Source organism: Capra hircus (genome assembly GCF_001704415.2).
Source record: "Capra hircus breed San Clemente chromosome X unlocalized genomic scaffold, ASM170441v1, whole genome shotgun sequence".
Taxonomy (NCBI): Eukaryota; Metazoa; Chordata; class Mammalia; order Artiodactyla; family Bovidae; genus Capra; species Capra hircus.
Genome location: NW_017189517.1, coordinates 48,338,598 through 48,360,160, shown reverse-complemented (window position 1 = coordinate 48,360,160; position 21,563 = coordinate 48,338,598). Strand labels below are relative to the sequence as shown.

Below are 21,563 nucleotides of genomic sequence, written 5' to 3'. Positions count from 1 at the left end.
GCTAAAGCTGAAACTCCAGTACTTTGGCCACCTTGAGTTCACTCATTGGAAAAGACTCTGATGCTGGGAGGGATTGGGGGCAGGAGGAGAAGGGGATGACAGAGGCTGAGATGGCTGGATGGCATCACGGACTTGATGGACGTGAGTCTGAGTGAACTCTGGGATTTGGTGATGGACAGGGAGGCCTGGCGTGTTGCGATTCATGGGGTCGCAAAGAGTCGGACACGACTGAGCGACTGAACTGAACTGAACTGAACTAACTAATACTTTAGAGTATAAGTGAGAAATTCTTTTTTCTTCCACTTTAAGAAATGTCTATTAAGTGTGCAAAATTCATGTTATATTATCTTTCCTATTTGATAATTCATTTAACTTTTTGAAGAACAATTTTCTGGGAAAATTAGCATTTTGCAGGTTTATTTGAGAATAAGAGGAAGTTCAATGTTTTATCATCTGGACATGAGTTTTTTTCATGTATAATAACTGTATCTGAGCAACTTCACCATGAAGTGTGGACTTCTGCAAAGCTTTGATGATTAGAAACTATATTTTATTCATGTTTCTGTCCCTTGTACTTAGCACAGCATCTAGTACATTGTTGACATTTAACAAATGCTTTTGGAATTTAATTAAATGGGGTGTTTACAATAATACTTCATATCACTATGTATACACAGTGATTCAGATCTTATTTATCCATATTTAATGGGAAACCACTCCAGTACTTTTGCCTGGAAAATCCCATGGATGGAGGAAACTGGTAGGCTGCAGTTCACGGAGTCTCTAAGAGTTGTACACGACTGAGAGACTTCACTTTCATTTTTCACTTTCATGTTGGAGAAGTAAATGGCAACCCACTCTAGCATTCTTGCCTGGAGAATCCCAGGGACATGGGAGCCTTGTGAGCTGCCATCTATGGGGTCGCACAGAGTCGGACACGACTGAAGTGACTTAGCAGCAGCAGCAGCAGCACTATTTTCCAAAGGGCTATCAAAATAAATTATCAATAACCATCTTGCAATTATAATAGTTTTTGTTGCTGTTAGTATTAAACCATTGGGAAAAAAGTTAGATGTTATTTCTTCATAAAATCATGGCATCACAAAATTTGTAAAAAGAGATTTAAAAAAGAAAGTTTCTAAATATAGCTTTGTCTATATGGACCTTTGTCAGTAAAGTGACGTCTCTGCTTTTTAATATGCTGTCTAGATTTGTCAGAGTTTTTCTTTCAATGAGTGAGTGTCTTTTAATTTCACGGCTAAGTCACCATCCACATTGATTTTGGAGCCCAAGAAAATTAAATCTGTCACTGTTTCTACTTTTTCCTCATCTATTTTTCGTGAAGTGATGAAACCAGATGCCATGACCTTTGATTTTTAATGCTGAGGTGTAAGCCAGCTTTTTCACTCTTCTCTTTTACTCTCATCAAGAGGCTCTTTTAGTTCCTCTTTGCTTTCTGCCATTAAAGTTGTATCATCTGCTTATCTGAGGTTATTGATATTTCTCCTGGCAATCTTGATTCCAGCTTGTGCTTCATCCAGCCTGGCATTTCGAATGATACTCTCTGCATGTAAGTTAAATAAGCAAGGTGACAATATACAACCTGATATACTCCCTTCCCAATTTTTTTCCCTTTTCCAATTTTGAACCAGTCCGTTGTTCTGTGTCTGATTCTCCAGCTCTTGCTTCTTGACCTGCATACAGGTTTCTTGGAGGGAAGTAAGGTGGTCTTGGGTTCCCATTTCATTCAGTCTTTGAACCCTGCATCAGTAAGAGTTTCTAAAGATTTAGTTATCTTTCTTTTCCAGGTGCAGGAGGGAGATGCCCTTACAAATGGATGTTTTCCCTACAAATGTAAATATTTCCTATAAAAGGGTAACTGCTACTTGGTTTTCAGAGTTTTTCCCATGTCTGTTGTTTCTTAGAAAATGATCAGCTGAAAATAATTAGTTTGCCAAGGAGATAAATTCTGCTTCCCTATAGATATCAATGGAGAAGGCAATGGCACCCCATTCCAGTACTCTTGCCTGGAAAATCCCATGGACGGAGGAGCCTGGTAGGCTGCAGTCCATGGGGTCGCTAAGAGTCGGACACGACTGAGCGACTTCACTTTCCCTTTTCACTTTCATGCATTGGAGAAGGAAATGGCAACCCACCCCAGTGTTCTTGCCTGGAGAATCCCAGGGACGGGGGAGCCTGGTGGGCTGCCATCTATGGGGTCGCACAGAGTCGGACACGACTGAAGTGACTTAGCAGCAGCATAGATATCAAACTAAGTTGGAAAATTTAGCTTGGAATAGGAATGTTAGTACATGATGCTTAGCTATATTTAGAACACTGGAAGGTTTGTCATGTACATGAATCACACTTATTCTGTATATGTACAGAAGACAGATATAGTAATTGTTGGGAATTTCTCCTTTTGTCAATATTTTTATTTCCAGCAACTACCAAGAATTCTATTACATTCTGAGCTGAGGAATCAAATAATCAAAGATGTTAAAGTTAAATATGAAAACAGAGTAAAGTAAATATGATTCTGAGCAGTAACTTAGTGGTAAATGTTTTAGCACATGCTTTTTGTTTTCTTTCTTACTTCCTGGCATGACTGGTTTTTGAATAGTTTGAGGTTACCAGAGAGCAGGTTTTGGATAATGAATGTCCTATAATGATTTATATATTTAAGTGTAAGTTGCTAAATCTACATGAGGTTAGCACCAAAAACAAATTAGAGATATTGCACACCATTGCAGTGATCAGATTTCAACTTTAATATCTGGTCTTAATTTTTATACACATGACAGTTTCAAAGCATGTTAGGTTTCAGTTGTGTTCCACTGATATTTTCATTGTTAGTCACACAATTGTAGTTTATGAAACATTTGTAAATTTAAACTCACAAAACTCTGCCAATTGCCAATTTAACAGTTTTTCATAGTACCTATCTACAAATGGATTATTTCCATTTTGATTGAGCTGAAATGAATCATGACTCAAGGACAGATGCCCTCATTTCTTCTAACCATCAAATAAATGTCTGACCAATTCATCAAAAAATTAAATAAGTAAAATAAATTAAAAAAAAGAAAATGTCATAAAAAATTCATGACAAAATGGAGCTAAGAGAAGATCTGATTCTGGAGAAGATAATGAACTTTCTTTATATGCTAGTAATAAGTTATGGTATTAAAAAAAAGTCTTGTAATAATTTCAGGAAAACAATATGAAAAAAATGAGAAGTGAGACAGATATTTCAAATTTTATGAAATGGAACAGTGTAAATACAATCAGATGAACTGATCTATCCTGTAAGACAACTTGAGTTGGAAAAGTAGGAGGTTTATGACTACAATTACAGGGTCAAATAGTAAGGGTCTACTATAAATTACGTCTTCTGGGGGTTTTCACACTGAGAATTATGAGCTACAAGTGGGATATGTGTGCTGACCATGTAATGTTGATGAAAATTCCAAGTTGAATTTCTAACTAAAACATTTTCACATTTAAATTTATAATGTATTGAATAATTATAAATTCTTTTGCAAAGAGACAGGACCCATGGGAAAATGCAGACAACCTCTGATATCCAGAATTAAGCTGTTGAATATTATAGAATATGGGAACTCACAAGCTTAAAATATGTTAAATAGTTTGATATCAAGAATGTTTTATAAGTGAATCAAAAGCACCCCTACATATGGTAATCCTTAAAAAATAATAACCTTATCTATGGTTACCCTTTCTAATCAGAGTTCTGGTGATGGCAGTAAATCTAAGGTAGAGTGGGTCATGGTATATTACAATTGGAGTCAGGGGGAATGCAAGGTTGCATGATTAGTTTGAAAACTTTGACAAGTAATTCTAATGAGCCCTCTAGAACATGATAGAGTCACAAGGTGGCCTATCTGTATGCAGTCTCTCTGCTGCCAGATTAACTTTCCTAAAATGCCATTTACATCATGTTATGGAGATGTAACAATGTTCACCTGATGTTTGATATGGAATTATGCCTTTGTGAAGTATAATGGGCACAAGAATGTTGATAGTTTGCCTGTAAATGATTCACCTAGGTGACACCAGTATTATTTCATACATTCTGGAATTTTGATTGATTAGAGCTAAAATCAAGGCGTGTAGATTATAAATTAGATGGAGAGTCACTCTGGATTTTTCTCTTACTGGCAGAAAAATAATTAGCCTTTCATTACAGACATTTATTCATGAATAATGCAAGATTTATTTCCATCCCATAAATTCATGATTGCAGTCAATAGATTGTTTTAATTTGAATGCCGCAGCTTCCTAGAAGGGTGGCAGAGAGACAAATTATGACATGGTCATTAATGTAATAGCTCTTTTATATTGCATAGCAATCATTGTCAACACTTGAAAAAGGGGAATTATTTATTCTTTTCTTTGACAGACCCAAGGGATGATTTTCATGAAATAGTTAATATTTCTAAATACATTGAATAAGAAAAAAAATGCTTCTGTATTTTAAACACATCTATATTACAAATCTAAGTAGAAAAGTGCCATCAGAGATTAAGGATCCATCCATTAAAAAGTAAAGGGCAAATGAGCTAAATCCAGTTCCCACAATTTACTACAAAGGGTTCATAAATTGCTGTTCGTGTGTGTTAGTCGCTCAGTCGTGTCTGACTCTTTGCGACCCCATGAACTGTAGCCCACCAGGCTTCTCTGTCCATGGAATTCTCCAAGCAAGAATATTGGAGTGGATTGCCATTCCCTTCCCAGAGGATCTTCCTGACCCAGGGATCGAACCTTGGCCTGCTGCATCGGAGGTAGATTCTTTACCATTTGAGCTACAAGGAAGTCCTAAATTTATATAATTATTTTATGTTCAGTTCTATCTAGAAGTGTCACAAATTGCAAAATGCAAGCTTAAGTAGAAATCATTAAAGTAACCCTAGAAAAAAGTAGGTAACTGTTCTTTTCCCATTAAAAGCTAAATTTTCAGAAGCTTTTTGAAAACAATTCCTTAAAAGTTAAATTCTAACAATTTCATTTAAGGAAATATTTCATGAAAATTTAATACAAAGATGGACAACTTAATCACACATGTGCCAATAGAAAGCCTCTTGTGAATTCACTAAATAAAAAAATAGACTAACACATTTAATCAAAGCTATTTGAATGCTTTCTACAGATTTTAGAAATAAGTAAAAAAAAATGTTTTAGACTGTAAACTTTGTGAACTGAGAGAAAATAATCAAATCCTTAATATGCTTTTGAACTTCATACTATTTTTAAAATAACATGGCACCATTAATGACCAAAACAACATACCTTGGTCTCCACTTGAGGCATTCCAATATCTGTTAAAATTAATATAGACAAGGGAGTTTATTTACATAATTCTTTGAAATATCAAAGGTGTATGTGTAATAATGTCACATATAAAACTGCATTTCAGGATGCTACTGTTTGCATTTTATAAGCATTCAAGAAGTGGCAAAAAACAGTTGCATCCACTAAAGGGAGTCCATACCAACCCATTTAGTCCCCTATATTTACCTTTCCGGTCCTCAGATGTTCAGTTGTGTCTGACTCGTTGCTACCCTATGGACTGTAGCCTTAGAGGGATTCAATTTATGAGCATAAAGGGCATTAGAGATCAATATGTGACACGGGTAATTACAGATTCACTCTAGAGCATTCCTTTGCGGGGGATTTTAGTTGTTACTAGTTATAGGTGTCATAGGATGAGGTATCTTTTTGACTTAAATTGTTTGTGTGTGTGTGTGTGTGTGTGTGTGTGTGTGTGTGTGTGTGTGTAGATAAGAGAAAACAAAATTACATTTCTCTTACATCAGGAGGTAATATATAGACTCTACTTTTATCATTTGATAGAAATTTATCTTCTATTCACTGGCAATTTTGACTAAAAGATGATGCATAATCTGAGAACTATGAATTAAGTTGTATTTGGGTCAAATGAGTACTGAAGCCCTGGAGACAGCACCTCACAGCTCTGAGAGACTGCTCCAAAGAGGTAGTGGGAGAAGGTCAATATATAATATCTTGGTGAAGGGGAGGTTCAGTGAAATCAAGCACTTACTTCACAAAAGCTTTTCTGCAGTCACCAGGAGCTGATGTCATCATGAAGGGATTTACTGATATTTTTAGATCTGAAGAGATACAAGGATTGGGGAAAAAAAAAAAAAAAACCTACTTCTGCTTCGTTGACTACTCTAAATCTTTTTACTATGTTGGAGTTGGAGTTCTGTCACTCAGTCATGTCTGACTCTTTGAGACCCCATGGATTGCAGCACCCCAGGCTTCCCTGTCCATCACTAACTCCTGGAGCATACTCAACCTCATGTCCATTGAATCAGTGATGCCATCCAATAATCTTATCCTCTGTCTTCCCCTTCTCCTCCTGCCTTCAATCTTTCCCAGCATCAGGGTTTTTTCTAGTGAGTCAGTTATTCACATCAAGTTGCCAAAATATTGGAGTTTCAGCTTCAGCACCAGACCTTCCAATTAATATCAGGACTGATTTCCTTTAGGATTGACTGATTGGATCTCCTTGCAGGCCAAGAAACTCTCAAGAGTCTTCTCCAATACCACAGTGCAAAAAGCATTAATTCTTCAGTGCTCAGTTTTTTTTTATAGTCTAACCCTCACATCCATACATGACTACTGGAAAAACCATAGCTTTGACTAGATGGACCTTTGTTGGCAAAGTAATGTCTCTGCTTTTTAATATGCTGTCTAGGTTTGCCATAGCTTTTCTTCCAAGGAGCAAGCATCTTTTAATTTCATGGCTGCAGTCACCATCTGCAGTGATTTTGGAGCCCCCCAAAATAGTCTGTCACTGTTTCCATTGTTTCCGTATCTATTTGCCATGAAGTGATGGGACCAGATGCCATGAATTTTATTTGTTGAATGTTGAGATTAAAGCCAGCTTTTTCATTCTCCTCCTTCACGTTCATCAAGAGGCTCTTTAGTTCCTCTTCACTTTCTGCCATAAGAGTGGTATCATCTGCATATCTGAGGTTGTTGATATTTCTCCCAGCAATCTTGATTCCAGATAGTGCTTCATCCAGCCTGGCATTTCACATGATGTCCTCTGCATATAAGTTAAACAAGCAGGGTGACAATATGCAGTGTTGATGTACTCCTTTCCCGATTTGGAATCAATCTGTTATTCCATGTCCAGTTCTAACTGTTGCTTCTTGATCTGCATATGTTGCTTCTTGACCTCGCAATGTGGATCACAACAAACTGTGGAAAATTATTACAGTGATGGGGAAACCAGACCACCTTACCTGCCTACTGTGAAACCTGTATGCAGGTCAAGAAGCAACACTTAGAACCGGACATGGAACAACCTACTGGTTCAAAGCTACGTCAAGGTTGTATATTGTGACTCTGCTTATTTAACTTGTATGCCGAGTATATCATAAGAACTGGTGGGCTTGACAAAGCGCAAGCTGGAATCAAGATTGCTGGGAGAAATATCAATAACCTCAGATATGCAGATGGCACCATCTTTATGGTAGAAAGTGAAGAGGAACTAAAGATCCTCTTGATGAAGGTGAAAGAGGAGAATGAAGAAGCTGGCTTAAATCTCAACATTCAACAAATGAAGACCGTGGCATTTGGTCCCATTACTTCATGGCAAATAGATGTAGAAACAATAGAAACAGTGACAGGCTTTATTTTCTTGGGCTCCAAAATCACTGCAGATGGTGACTGTAGCCATGAAGTTAGAAGATACTTGCTCCTTGAAAGGAAAGCTATGACAAACCTAGACAGCATAATAAAAAGCAGACATATTATATTATGGACAAAGGTCCATCTAATCAAAGCTATGGTTTCTCCAGTAGTCATGTATGGATGTGAGAGTTGGACTGTTAAGAAGGCTGAGCAGTGAAGAATTGATGTTTTTGCACTGTGGTGTTGGAGGAGACTCTTGAGAGTCCCTTGGACTGCAAAGAGATCAAATCAGCCAATTCTAAAGGAAATCAGTCGTGAATATTCATTGAAAGGACTGATGCTGAGATGAAGCTCCAATACTTTGGCCATCTGATGAGAAGAGCTAACTCATTAGAAAAGACCCTGATATTGGCAAAGATTGAAGGCAGAGGAGACAGGGATGACAGAGGAAGAGATGGTTGGATGGCATCACCAACTCAATGGATATGAGTTTGAGAAAGCTTCAGGACATGTTGAAGGACAGGGAACCCTGGCGTGCTATAGTCCATGGGGTTGTAAAGAGTCAGCCATGACTGAACGACTCAACAACAACAAGGATTCCAATCATAAAATCAATTCCTGAAAATTTCTAACTACCTAAAGACCTGTTCCACCAGATTCCCTGGAGCACAGAGTGCCTCACTCTACACCCATGGGACATTGAAGGTCCACAGCTGAAGCAGCACAGGTTCAATCTCCACAGAGGCAGATGGCAAATGCCCTTGTGGTGGTTGTTCATTTTCTGACAAATGCTCTTGGCAAGGGCCAATTTGTAGTTGACAGGGAAGTGCCAATTTGTAGCTGACACATTTTTAAATATGTTAGGGTATATGACTCCATGGGCTTCCCTGGTGGTTCAGTGGCAAATAATCCACCTACCAATGAAGGAGACTTGAGTTCATTCCCTGGGTCAGGAAGATCTCCTGGAGAAGGAAATGGCAACCCATTCTTGCTTGGTAAATTCCATGGACAGAGAAATCTGGTGGGCTACAGTACTGCTTTCACAAGAGTTGAACACGACTTAGTGACTAAACAATATGACTCCATGCTTAACTAGCACGTGTTAAAACTCTAGATTCATTTACTTTTTTTGTTTGTTTTGTTTTTAAATTTATTATCATTATTATTTTACTCTACAATACTGTATTGGCTTTGCCACACATCAACATGGATCTGCCACGGGTGTGTGCATGCTCCCAATCCCGAACCCCCTCCCACCTCCCCTCACCCCACACCACCCCTCCGGGTCATCCCAGCGCACCAGCCCCAAGCATCCTGCACCCTGCATCGAACCTAGACTGGTGATTCGTTTCTTATATGATATTATACATGTTTCACAGTCATTCTCTCAAATCATCCAACCCTCTCCCTCTCCCACAGAGTCCAAAAAACTGTTTTATACATCTGCGTCTCTTTTGCTGTCTCGCATACAGAGTTATCGTTACCATATTTCTAAATTCCATATATATGCATTAGTATACTGTATTGGTGTTTTTCTTTCTGGCTTACTTCACTCTGTATAATTGGCTCCAGTTTCATCTACCTCATTAGAACTGATTCAAATGTATTCTTTTTAATGGCTGAGTAATACTCCATTGATTCATTTACTTTTGTCAGCAGTAATTATTTTCCTTATAGATTCTATTATATAGGTCTAATGCTTTGAAAAATTTGAAATATAAGACATACTTGAAATATATGGCTCAGTCTTAATAGAAAATTGAAATATCTCTTAACAGTTATGAATTATGGTGATGTATGCATGTTAACTGATTCAGTTGTGTCTGATTCTTTGAGACCCTATGGACTATAATCACCACCAAGCTCCTCAGTCCATTGGATTCTCCAGGCAAGAACACTGGAATGGGTTGCCATACCTTTTTCCAGGGGATGTTCTTGACCCAGAGATCGAACCCACGTCTCTTTCATCTCTTGCATTGGGAGGTGGGCTCTTTGTCACTAGCACTGCTAGCTGTAAATTCGTCTCATGCTAAACTGGTTTATTTTATATACAGTGACTTTTTAATTTATGTCTTAATTATTATTGACTATGCCAAAGCCTTTGACTGTGTGGGTCACAACAAACTGTGGAAAATTCTGAGAGAGATGGGAATACCAGACCACCTGACCTGTCTCTTGAGAAATCTGTATGCAGGCCAGGAAGCAACAGTTAGAATCGGACATGGAAAAACAGATTGGTTCCAAATAGGAAAAGAAGTATTTCAAGGCTCTATATCGTCACCCTGCTTATTTAACTTCTATGCAGAGTACATCATGAGAAACGCTGGACTGGAAGAAACACAAGCTGGAATCAAGATTGCCGGGACAAATATCAATAACCTCAGATATGCAGATGACATCACCCTTATGGCAGAAAGTGAAGAGGAGCTAAAAAGCCTCTTGATGAAAGTGAAAGAGGAGAGTGAAAAAGTTGGCTTAAAGCTCAACATTCAGAAACTGAAGATCATGGCATCCTGTCCCATCACTTCATGGGAAATAATTGGAGAAACAGTGGAAACAGTGTCAGACTATTTTTTGGGGCTCCAGAATCACTGCAGATGGTGACTGTGGCCATGAAATTAAAAGACGCTTACTCCTTGGAAGAAAAGTTATGACCAACCTAGATAGTATATTCAAAAGCAGAGACATTACTTTGCCAACTAAGGTCCGTCTAGTCAAGGCAATGGTTTTTCCTGTGGTCATGTATGGATGTGAGAGTTGGACTGTGAAGAAGGCTGAAGGCCGAAGAATTGATGCTTTTGAACCAAAGAGTTGACTCATTGGAAAAGACTTTGATGCTGTGAGAGATTGGGGGCAGGAGGAGAAGGGGACGACAGAGGATGAGATGGCTGGATGGCATCACTGACTCGATGGATGTGAATCTGAGTGAACTCGGGGAGTTCATGATGGACAGGGAGGCCTGGCATGCTGCGATTCATGGGCTTGCAAAGAGTCAGACACGACTGATCGACTGAACTGAACTGAAGTATTATTTTTTGACATTCAATTATATACAATAACTAATTGTAGATAAATGTCTACAATATAAAGTTGGAAGCTTTTTAAAATCCTGTTTTTCCAGGTCTTGCCTTTAAAAAAATGTTTATGAGCATAAATATATATATTTTACTTGAAGTAACTGAAATATGTTAACAACTATAAATAATTTTTGGAATTAAATGAAGTTTAATCTATAAATAAATGAGCTTATGGCTTCTTAGAGAATAGTCAAATGCAGCTTTGCTGGACTGACAAAATTACCTCACTGTATTCTCACATGGAAGAAGGGGAGAGGGAGGTATCTAGGGCTGGTGTTATAAGTACACTAATCCCATTAATGAGGGCTTCATCCTAGTAACCTAATCACTTTGCAAAGATCCCACCTCCAGATGCCATTATGCTGGGAATTAGTTTTTAACATATGACTTTTGAGAGGGCATAAGCCTATAGTCTATAGCAATATCAGCATCTGAAGAAATAGTTGACTATCAAGCCTGAACTTGTGAAAGTATATGCATTATTTTATGGGAATTCCTAGTACCTGATTACATGTACCCTTTGAGATGCATAAATTTCTTAAATAATTATCTCTAAATTGCATCTTTCATGCTACTAGTAATTAAATGTTTTGGTTAATCTATTGTTACATAACAAATTGTCCATGATCTTTGGAGCATAAAACAAAAACCAGTTGCACTTGACATTTTTTAGGTCAGGAATTTAGGTGGTACACAGCAGAGATTGCTATCTCTGCTTCACAATGACTGTTATCTCAAACATGTGGCTCAAATATCTGGAGATGGCTGGTTTGGATGGATCAAATGAAGCCATAAACTAAAAGTCCAGAATGGATTCTTCATATATATATTTGGCACCTGAACTTGAGTGGCTGGAGCAGCTTTGTCTCTCTGGGTATTGTATTTGCTACCTTTCTTTCCACATGGGCAGCTTGAACTTCCTCATGGTATGGCAGTCTCCCATTAGTCAGACTTCTTTCAATTCAGCTGATTTTCCTGAATGAGTATTCTGAGAGAGCAAGGCAGAAGCTACAAAGTTTGGTTACACAGGACTTATCCATATTCATTGTGGTAGAGGACTCCATAAGGATTTGAATGCTAAAAGGTGAGGTTTATTGTCAGGGGTATCTTTGGAGTGTAACTACTACATATAGCAATGCTGCAAACAAAATCAATGCTACATCTGGTGAAGTTATCACACTACTGGATGTCATGAACCAAATGCTTCATCTTTATATGTTAGCATATGTATGTTTTTAATGTTTTGCTATATTTACCATCAGAGATGACACCTGGAGTTTGCTTCTATAATTATCACCTGTTATCCATACCATGTAATTATTTTTATTTTTAGACTGTAGAATCAATTTAAATAAATTCCAAATCAAAATATTTCCCCTAAGACTCTTCGAAAAGATGGTTTGTAATTTTAATTTGTAAGTCTACATGATTGAATAAATTTGTATTATTATTTACTGTTTCAGCCAGACAGAATCTTACAGAAATAGCAATAAAATTTTGTTATATTTATTCAGGCTTATTGTTCAAAAAATAAAATCTTGTCAAATGATAATTAGATAAATCCATGTTCAAATGATGATCAAAATTTCCAATGTGCTTGAGTGTCTACATGGGTGACAGCCTCTACCTTTAGAACAAGTTGACTTTCATCCTGTAATTGGATGTGCCTGTTTAAAAATAAAATAAAAGCAATTCTGCTGCCAGGTAAAAAAGGTTTGAACACAGCGCGAACTGTTTACAAAAGCCTGAAATTGTTCACAACTCAAGATAATGTTAATGTGACTTCACTAGACAGCTAAAATAATACATTTTCTAAATTGGATGCATTAAGGAATTATTCAGATCATAGCTGAAACCCTGTAATTTTCTGTCTTCTTTTCAGTCCCAGCGGCGTGTCACATTTCACCTACCAGAAGGCTCTCAAGAAAGCAGCAGTGATGGTGGACTGGGAGACCATGATGCAGGCAGCCTTCCCAGCGCATCCCACGCCCTGCCCCTTGGCTATCCTCAGGAGGAGTACTTTGACCATGCTGCAAACAACAACCGCACTGAAGGGGATGGCAACTCTGATCCTGAATCCAGTAAGTTGATACCCCCAAGTCCTGGATTTAAAAGGCTTATTGTGTTTGCAAGTAAAACAACTGTAACCATAATAACATTGGCCAATGTAAATGTGTTAGTAACACATTTTTAAAAGCTAGCAATACAAACTTTGGTGGAAAGAATATATGCAGCCGTCTATAATTTTTGAAATATGTGATCATACCTACTTTGAAATTTGCTATGAAATCTAATAGTCATATTGTCTAGGCATAGATAAAATTTTCTATTTACTTATGCATATATCTGTATACATATATTTATATATATATATATAACCAACCAGTTTATTTTTATTTATTTGTGTACAGAAATAATTTTATAATTCACATAAAGTATTTTCTAAGTTTAATTTTTAATAATGATAATAATCATAGACAATTAATTCTTTTGAGAAATGAGTGATCCTGACTCCAAGGTAAAAAAACTGGTGTGAGGTTTTCAATAATGTATTGAAACCACATGCCTTACACCATGTTACTGTTTAGAAAGATGTTCAGATTTGGTCTTCAGATTGAAGGCATTAAAAGCTACATTTTGCACAGTTCAGAAATGTTGAACTCTTAAAAAAGATCATGAAGTTTATTAAATTATCTTGAACATGTATCTTGGAAATCCCTATGTTTTCATAATTTTGGGAAATACAAAATTTTATAAGATTATACATATCTCAGGAGATTCTTGTATTTGAAGAATTATAATTTGCCTCAGTATGTTTCATATACATAAAGCTGTATAGGTCCAAAAAGGTATACCATATATGTGATGGAGAAAGAAGAAAAAAGAGACCAAGTAACATATAAGATAAATAAATATTAAATAGAAATTTTGAAAGATATTTTTTTTCGAGACCCGCTCAACAAGCAGGGTTTCCAAAAGCATGATATGGCGAAAGAATGAGAAACAAGACACAAGAATTCAGTGAAAAGAGAAGATCAGTGGACCAGCACCGCGCCAAGGTGAAGGTGCCAAAACTGAATCCAAGCCAGCTTTATTATATGTTCAGCCGTGAACAAAAGAATATGCGGGGAGTTAAGCTATAACTCATGTGGTCTTCAGGACCAAAGAACAAAGTGATCATTAACCACTGAGCAACTAAGAAACAGTAATCAATAACAAATCAGTAACTCAGACTAATATTCTTTATCTATAGAATTTCCACCAGATAACGTAAAACATGTGACTCTGAGACTCCAGTTGAGAAACAGTCTGGTGTCGGTCTTCTGACCCCAGGATCATAATTTGTTTTCAAGACTATGAACTGTTCCCTCTGGACTTGTTCCAAGCGTCTCATGCCTTACAGCATCCAGTTTATCCATAATTATAAATCTCTTTTGCTGCCTTTGCTGGGGCCTGCTTTTCTTTTATTCTTCCTGTCTCCTATAATTTTGAACATTATGGATTGTATGGATATATAATTTAAGTAAACCTCTAGTTTTGAGAACAAAATGGTCTCCCCATCATTGTGTTTTAATCTGTATTTTCTAAACTAAAAAAAAAATGAAATTATTGGTTAAACATCAGGATATAATCTAAGACTAAACATACATACTAAGAACCAGTGACAGCATAACAAACAAAAGCAGACTGCAGCCCACCAGGCTCCTCCATCCATGGAATTTTCCAGGAAAGAATACTTGAGTGGGTTGCCATTTCCTTCTCAAGGGGATCTTCCAGACCCACGGATTAAATCCTGGTCTCCCGCATTGCAGGCATACTCTTTACTGTATGGGCCATCAAGGAAGCTCCAACAAAAGAAGACACTGGCTATAAAAGACGTTTTTAATATGAATATTTTAGAGACTTTTTAGACACAAAATTCAGAAAGTACTAAACATCTATCTCTATATTCAACTTTATGCTTAAAACAATTTATCACCATTCATTCAAAGGATGAAAAATTCTTCTGTAATATACAATGCCAATCTACCTTTCATTTACTTATGTGTAACATGACATAATGACTTCTGGAAGAAATACATGGCTGTGACTGTTATCTTCTGCTATAACGAACTCGGAGTCAATTTCTAGTAAGAATATAGTCATAAATAACAAATCTGCATTGAGCAAATGCTGTTCTTTACTACTTCATAGACTATTGTTTTAACTGTAGACCTACCACTACCTTGTAACAAAAGTATATAGATGAAATAAGCATCATTTTTATAAAATAGAACTGATTCTTTTGCATATTACACACACCACTAAACACTTTTCTTAGAAAACTGTATAGCAATCATTAAAGAGTAAACTCAGAGGAAGCATCCACAGTTTGGACTTAACTCTGAAAAATATTTTCAAGCTGAATAAGACTAAGATGTTATATTATTGAAGTTAAGAGAGCACACAACATTGGTACGGGTTAGAATTTTTTATAAGACATTTATTTTTTTATTTTTTATTTTTTTTTTAATGTCTGGCTTTCTCTGAATAACAATCTTGAAACAGATTTTAAAAATATCACGATGTAATCAATATGTTTACTGATGAATTTCTTTTTTTTTTATTTTTTTTTATTTTTTAAATTTTAAAATTAAAGATTTTAAAATTTAAAAAATATAAGACATTTAAAATTAAGCACAGCTTTATTTATCTCAATTATACATATTAATAGGCAGTTGTTTAAAAACATTTCAATGAAGACTTCTTTGCAGGGATTGATTTTATTAGTAGAGTAAAAGTATATACCTGAAACTGATATATGATACTGTAAATCAATCATACTTAAAAAAAAAAAAAGTGTAAGTGTTAGTAAAAATTTATGAACTGACATACTTGACAGCTTTAGTTTTAAATCTTGTTTCTACCACGGATTAAACATTTCTCCTCTTTGATCATATTGACACTATAATAATTTTGACTATGAAATATTTTGTTCACAATTACTCTACAGGATGAAGCAATGGAAAATTTCAAGTCAGTGAAGTACATTATTATGCTTTATTTTAAAATTGCAATGGCTATAGGCAATAATAATGATACTACAAATATATTTTTGCTACTTATTATTTTAATAAACTATGTAATGGATATATATATAATTAAAAATGAATACTCATTTTTGTATAAGTGTGAAAATATTTATGGTTTAATGTTTAAAATCTATTTTTACTATGAGTCATATTAGCTACCTAGTCTACCAATGAAACAGAAACTTCCCTCTAAATCATGTTCTAAGAGAATGTTGTCCATTTTGGAAAATAAAAGACCGTAATATAAGTGCAGAAGCATATTTCACTTTAAATGAACTCTATTTTCTTAATATGGCATGGTGGTGGTGGTGAAGTGGCTCAGTCGTGTCCGACTCTTTGCGACCCCGTGGACTGTAACCTACTAGGCTTCTTCGTCCATGGGATTCTCCAGGCAAGAATACTGGAGTGGACTGCCATTTCCTTCTCCAGGGGATCTTCCCAACCCAGGGATCGAACCCAGGTCTCCCACATTGGAGGCAGACGCTTTAACCTCTGAGCCACCAACATACTAGTGAGATTTTTAGCATATACATGTATGTTTTGCTTTGATTTAAGGAAAAAAAATAGCTGATGATAAAATTTGTCATAGCAAAATCGTCTCTTTAGGCTAATACAGATGATAAGGTACTTTCAAAAAGAAGCTCTATAGCTCTGAAATAGTGCATAATAGTGTCTGGGCTACTTCTCTGTTGGGAGTTGCACTTAGGTATGAATTCTGTGTGTGTGTGTATGTGTGTGTGTGTTATTTTTCTCTCCTGGTTATGTTGCCCTCTGAGATTCCGAAACTCCCCACAGACCCACTGGTGAGAGGGTTTCCTGGTGTTTGGAAGCTTCTCCTCCTTCATGACTCCCTGCCCGGGATGGGTCTCCATCCCTAACGCCTTTGTTTCTCTTTTTGTCTTTTATATTTTGTCCTACCTCCTTTCAAAGACCATGGGCTGCCTTTCTGGGTGCCTAGTATCCTCCGCCAGCTTTCAGAAGTTGTTTTGTGGAAGTTGCTCAGCATTCAAATGATCTTTTGTTGAATTTGTGGTGGAGAAAGTGGTCTCCCCATCCTATTTGCCGGCCATCTTAAGACTGCCCCCTTAGCTTCCCTTTTTAAGATAAAGAAAAAACAAGAAGACTCAGTCCAATCATTTCTTTTTCAGGAGACAAGTTTAATAAAATAGTCTGTCTCATTCCACTTGAAGGTTTTTTAGTTTTTAAATTTTACAATTGCTATTTCCTGACTTTAGCTTTTGGTATGAGGGTTGCTTAATGCCACTCTATGAAGTTTTTCTTCTTTGACTGACAGCCAATGTCACAGAGCTTTTCTCCCATCATAACCCCATCAAATTATGTGTATCATTTCAAATAGACCCTGCTCTTTGAAGTTAGCGAATTAGTAAAAATATAAGCAAAGAAAAATCCAGCCTATATAAAGTATTATTAGTTGCTTCTGGGTTACTGTGAATGCTGTAACAGATTATATCTTTTCATTTTCAAAGAATCTATTGGAGGCTTACAAGACCATGGCCATAATAGACAACAGAATATGACTATATTTCTGAGAATTGTATATGTCAAGATATAGCATTAAGAGACTTGAGGACAGTGTGATCTTCTTGGGACTACTCTAAACACACTAGATTACATATGGCCCTATGTTCATAGGGCTTCCCTTGTGGCTCAGCTGGTAAAAAATCTGCCTGCAATATGGGAGACCTGGCTTCAATCCCTGGGTTGGGAAGATCCTCTGGAGAAGGGAAAGGCTACCCAATCCAGTATTCTGGCCTGGAGAATTCCATAGACTGTATAGTCTATGGGGTTGCAAAATGTCGGACATGACTGAACGACTTTCACTTCACTATTTCATATGGTTTCCTTGGTGGCTCAGATGGTAGAGAATCTGCCTGCAATGCAGGAGACCTGGGTTTGATCCCTTGGTCAGGAAGATCTCCTGGAGAAGTAAATGACTAACCACTCCAGTATTCTTGCCTGGAAAATTCTATGGACAGAAGAGCCTGTTGTGCTACAGTCCATGTGGTCACAAAGAGTCAGACACGACTGAGCAAGTAACACTTTCATTGTCACTTTATGTTCATATATTGAATATATATTTATTTACAAGTAGCATCAAGTAGGAGAAGGCAATGGCACCCCACTCCAGTACTCTTGCTTGGAAAATCCCATGGACAGAGGATCCTGGTAGGCTGCAGTCCGTGGGGTCGCTAAGAGTCGGACACAACTGAGAGACTTCACTTTGCCTTTTCACTTTCATGCACTGGAGAAGGAAATGGCAACCCACTCCAGTATTCTTGCCTAGAGAATCCCAGGGATGGGGGAGCCTGGTGGGCTGCTGTCTGTGGGGTCGCAGAGTTGGACACGACTGAGGCAATTTAGCAGCAGCAGCAGCAGCAGGTAAAATATAATTTATGAAGAGAAGACTTAAAAATACTTTATGACAGTCCGAGGAAACCAGAATTGAAAGAGACACATGTACCCCAGTGTTCATTGCAGCACTGTTTATAATAGCCAGGACATGGAAACAACCTAGATGTCCATCAGCAGATGAATGGATAAGAAAGCTGTGGTACATATACACAATGGAGTATTACTCAGCCGTTAAAAAGAATTCATTTGAATCAGTTCTGATGAGATGGATGAAACTGGAGCTGATTATACAGAGTGAAGTAAGCCAGAAAGAAAAACACCAATACAGTATACTAACACATATATATGGAATTTAGAAAGATAGCAATGACGACCCTGTATGCAAGACAGGAAAAAAGACACAGCTATGTATAACGGACTTTTGGACTCAGAGGGAGAGGGAGAGGCTGGAATGATTTGGGAGAATGGCATTCTAACATGTATACTATCATGTAAGAATCGAATCGCCAGTCTATGTCTGACGCAGGATACAGCATGCTTGGGGCTGGTGCATGGGGATGACCCAGAGAGATGGGGAGGGAGGTGGGAGGGGGGTTCATGTTTGGGAATGCATGTAAGAATTAAAGATTTTAAAATTAAAAAAATAAAAAAATAAAAAATAAAAAAAATAAAAAAATACTTTATGACATTCTTTTGTAAAACATTGTTTTGATATTATAATTCAGACTGAGTTCCGAGACACATGGAAATATTAATGAAGGTCTACCACGATAAACTTTAGAGATTTCTGGTTAGTTCATACACATGTAGCCAACATATGTGTGTGTGTGTGTGTGTGTGTGTATTTTCCCCTTGAATAGAGGATGCTTTGCTACTCTCTCACTATGGGTGAGCTAGAATGAAAAGATTAACAATTAATACTTCCAAATTTCTAATGATCTGCTAGTATGTTATAGTTTAACTGATCATAGAAAACATCCATGTTTCTTTGGACGAAATAATGAAAAAAATCTTACTAAAGATATTCGTCAGTCTTCAGTTTACCAGTTGTGACAGTTCATTTTCAGAAAAAAAATTCCTCCAAAATAAAGGGGAAAAAAGATTTCCACATTTTTATGATTTTCAATTGCAAAAGTTATGTCATCTGCATTTTTTGAAGCCTCTTATTTTAGGTGGTAATTTCACACATGAAGTCTCTCTACCTGAAAATTTTGGTCTATTGTCAAAAATCTGGATTTAAAGTACCAAAATATGTGTAAAATTTCATCAGTTAAAAGAAAGTGCTTTGTAATGCTCTCCTTTCTCCTTTCTGTTATGCAAAATAAAAAATATATATATATATAATTCCAATAACATTTAGGGTTAAAGAAATTCTACATTAAAATAAAGAGGAATATATTTTTTTCATAAAAAAATGATAAATCTCCCTACTAGAGTATATTTATCTCAGGTTGATACATCTCTCTGACTTTCATTTTTCTTTCACTAGATCAGGTTTACTTAGCACTCTTAACATGAAAATAGTTCGTTCACAAAAAACTGAAGTAATTAATCATTCCCTGGAACACATTTTGATTGATCCTCTACAAGTGATATAATTAATTGATACAGAAGAATTTGATTGAATAGAATACTACTCAGAAGAATGAAAAATTTTGCCTTGTTCTGCAGAGACTGTTGACATGAATAACACCACAGTAATTATTAATTGAATATTTGATTAATTGAATATCTAATTCTAAATGTAGAAATTGGTAAAAAAAAATGGTAACTTTAAAAAGCTCACTTAATAATGGATCATTAAAACTCAGCCCTTCATAATTAAGAACATTAGGAGCCAGACAGCTAAAGGCAAAATTAAAGTATCCATATATTCTTTCAGGCAAATTTGATATACTAGCACTGTACTAATTACTCATCTGAAAAATTCAATTTGTTATAAATAGAAAGAAGAACAATAACTGGTTTATATATTTAAGGGGACAGTAGCCATTACTTTTCCAGAAGATGTCAGAAAAAATCATCTAAATCTACAATTTAGTAAACATTACTCATATAAATTTTAATTAGGTACTTTTTCTCGTTTCCAAATACCCAGGAAATTTGACTTCATAAGTCCTCCAATATTTTCAAATGTATTTTTGAACAAAGTCACGTATTAATTTCCATGTCATAACAAGAATAAAAGTGAATGAAATAATTTTGTACATATTGTAATGTGAACAAATAGGAAATGCATTCAAACTAAGAAAGCAAAGTTACGCTCTTTTTAAAGGTTAATTATCCACCTATGCGATTTCTATCTCAGCTGGCTATGTGTATGAAGAGTTTCCTAAAACTCTGTTCATTCTTAGCCTGTATAGTAGTGTCTGTTCAGGGAGGGAAGAGTATAATAAACAAATAATTCAAATTAGCTCAACAAATCTGAAGTTACAGATTTTGAAAGGTAAATCAATCAGTGTTTCTAAGGAATACATTATCAAATATCAATTCTGTTAGTTTTGTCCCACTTGAAGAAAGGGACTAAACTCAATGCTCCTGGATTCTGAAAGTATAAGAAAGACAAATGCCTGATAATTTTCATTGTGTTGCCAATCGACAACAGCTTTAGCTTTATCTATCTATTGAAAAAAATTCTTCATATAGAATAAATTTTTTTAGGCTAACGATAATATCAAAGTCAGTTTTATGCATTCTTACAGGAAAGTCATTGCAGTCATGAATACTGTTTGTAACTTCCAGCTTATTTTAGTCCCTTGTGTGTTATATAAATAACAGTGTATAGCAATAGATTAGAAAGAATGGTTCCACCCAAGAGTTCAGCTATCTGCCATTGCTTGGGAAAGAATAAGGTTTACTTGCTAGCAGTTTATACACTAAATGAGTTGAGGCAGATATAAACAATGATCTAGTGGCAGATGTTCTGTAATTTGTATTAATTTTTATCACTTAAACTGACATGCTTTTGAAAAGCCAATTTTTTTTTTTAATTTCAAACTTAGGAAAGTTAAAATATATATCATAATAAGAAAGTGGGTGAAACAAATCTTACTATACCATCCTATCATACCCAAATTTCCTATGCAGGAAATGTAACCACCTTACAAACCAATCGAAGTATCCAGGCTTTATAATGGCAATGAAGGATTTCTACTAGAGATAAAAAAAAAAAAAAATCACAAGTCACGGATCAAAATGAAAAGTAAATCCTAAAGTTGGAAACTTGAAGACATTTACAGGATTCCATTTGCCTAACAGCCTCTAAGATGAGTATATCATTAGTATCTTAAACCTAATATGGATTAGATGGAGGTTTATCAATCAATAGCAGGCCATTCTAAGTAAAGCAATCGTT

General features: G+C 36.1%; 1 protein-coding gene across 1 annotated transcript in view; it reads left to right on the top strand.

Moving 5' to 3' along the window:
- Positions 1 to 21,563, top strand: part of LOC108634446 (protocadherin-11 X-linked) — a gene marked incomplete at its 5' end in the record, with an annotated part of 732,405 nt that overhangs the window by 538,617 nt on the left and 172,225 nt on the right. Inside the window, one exon of the mRNA XM_018044115.1 lies at positions 12,646 to 12,895. Coding sequence (XP_017899604.1) covers positions 12,646 to 12,895 — 250 coding nt within the window. The remainder of the gene's footprint in view (positions 1 to 12,645; positions 12,896 to 21,563) is intronic.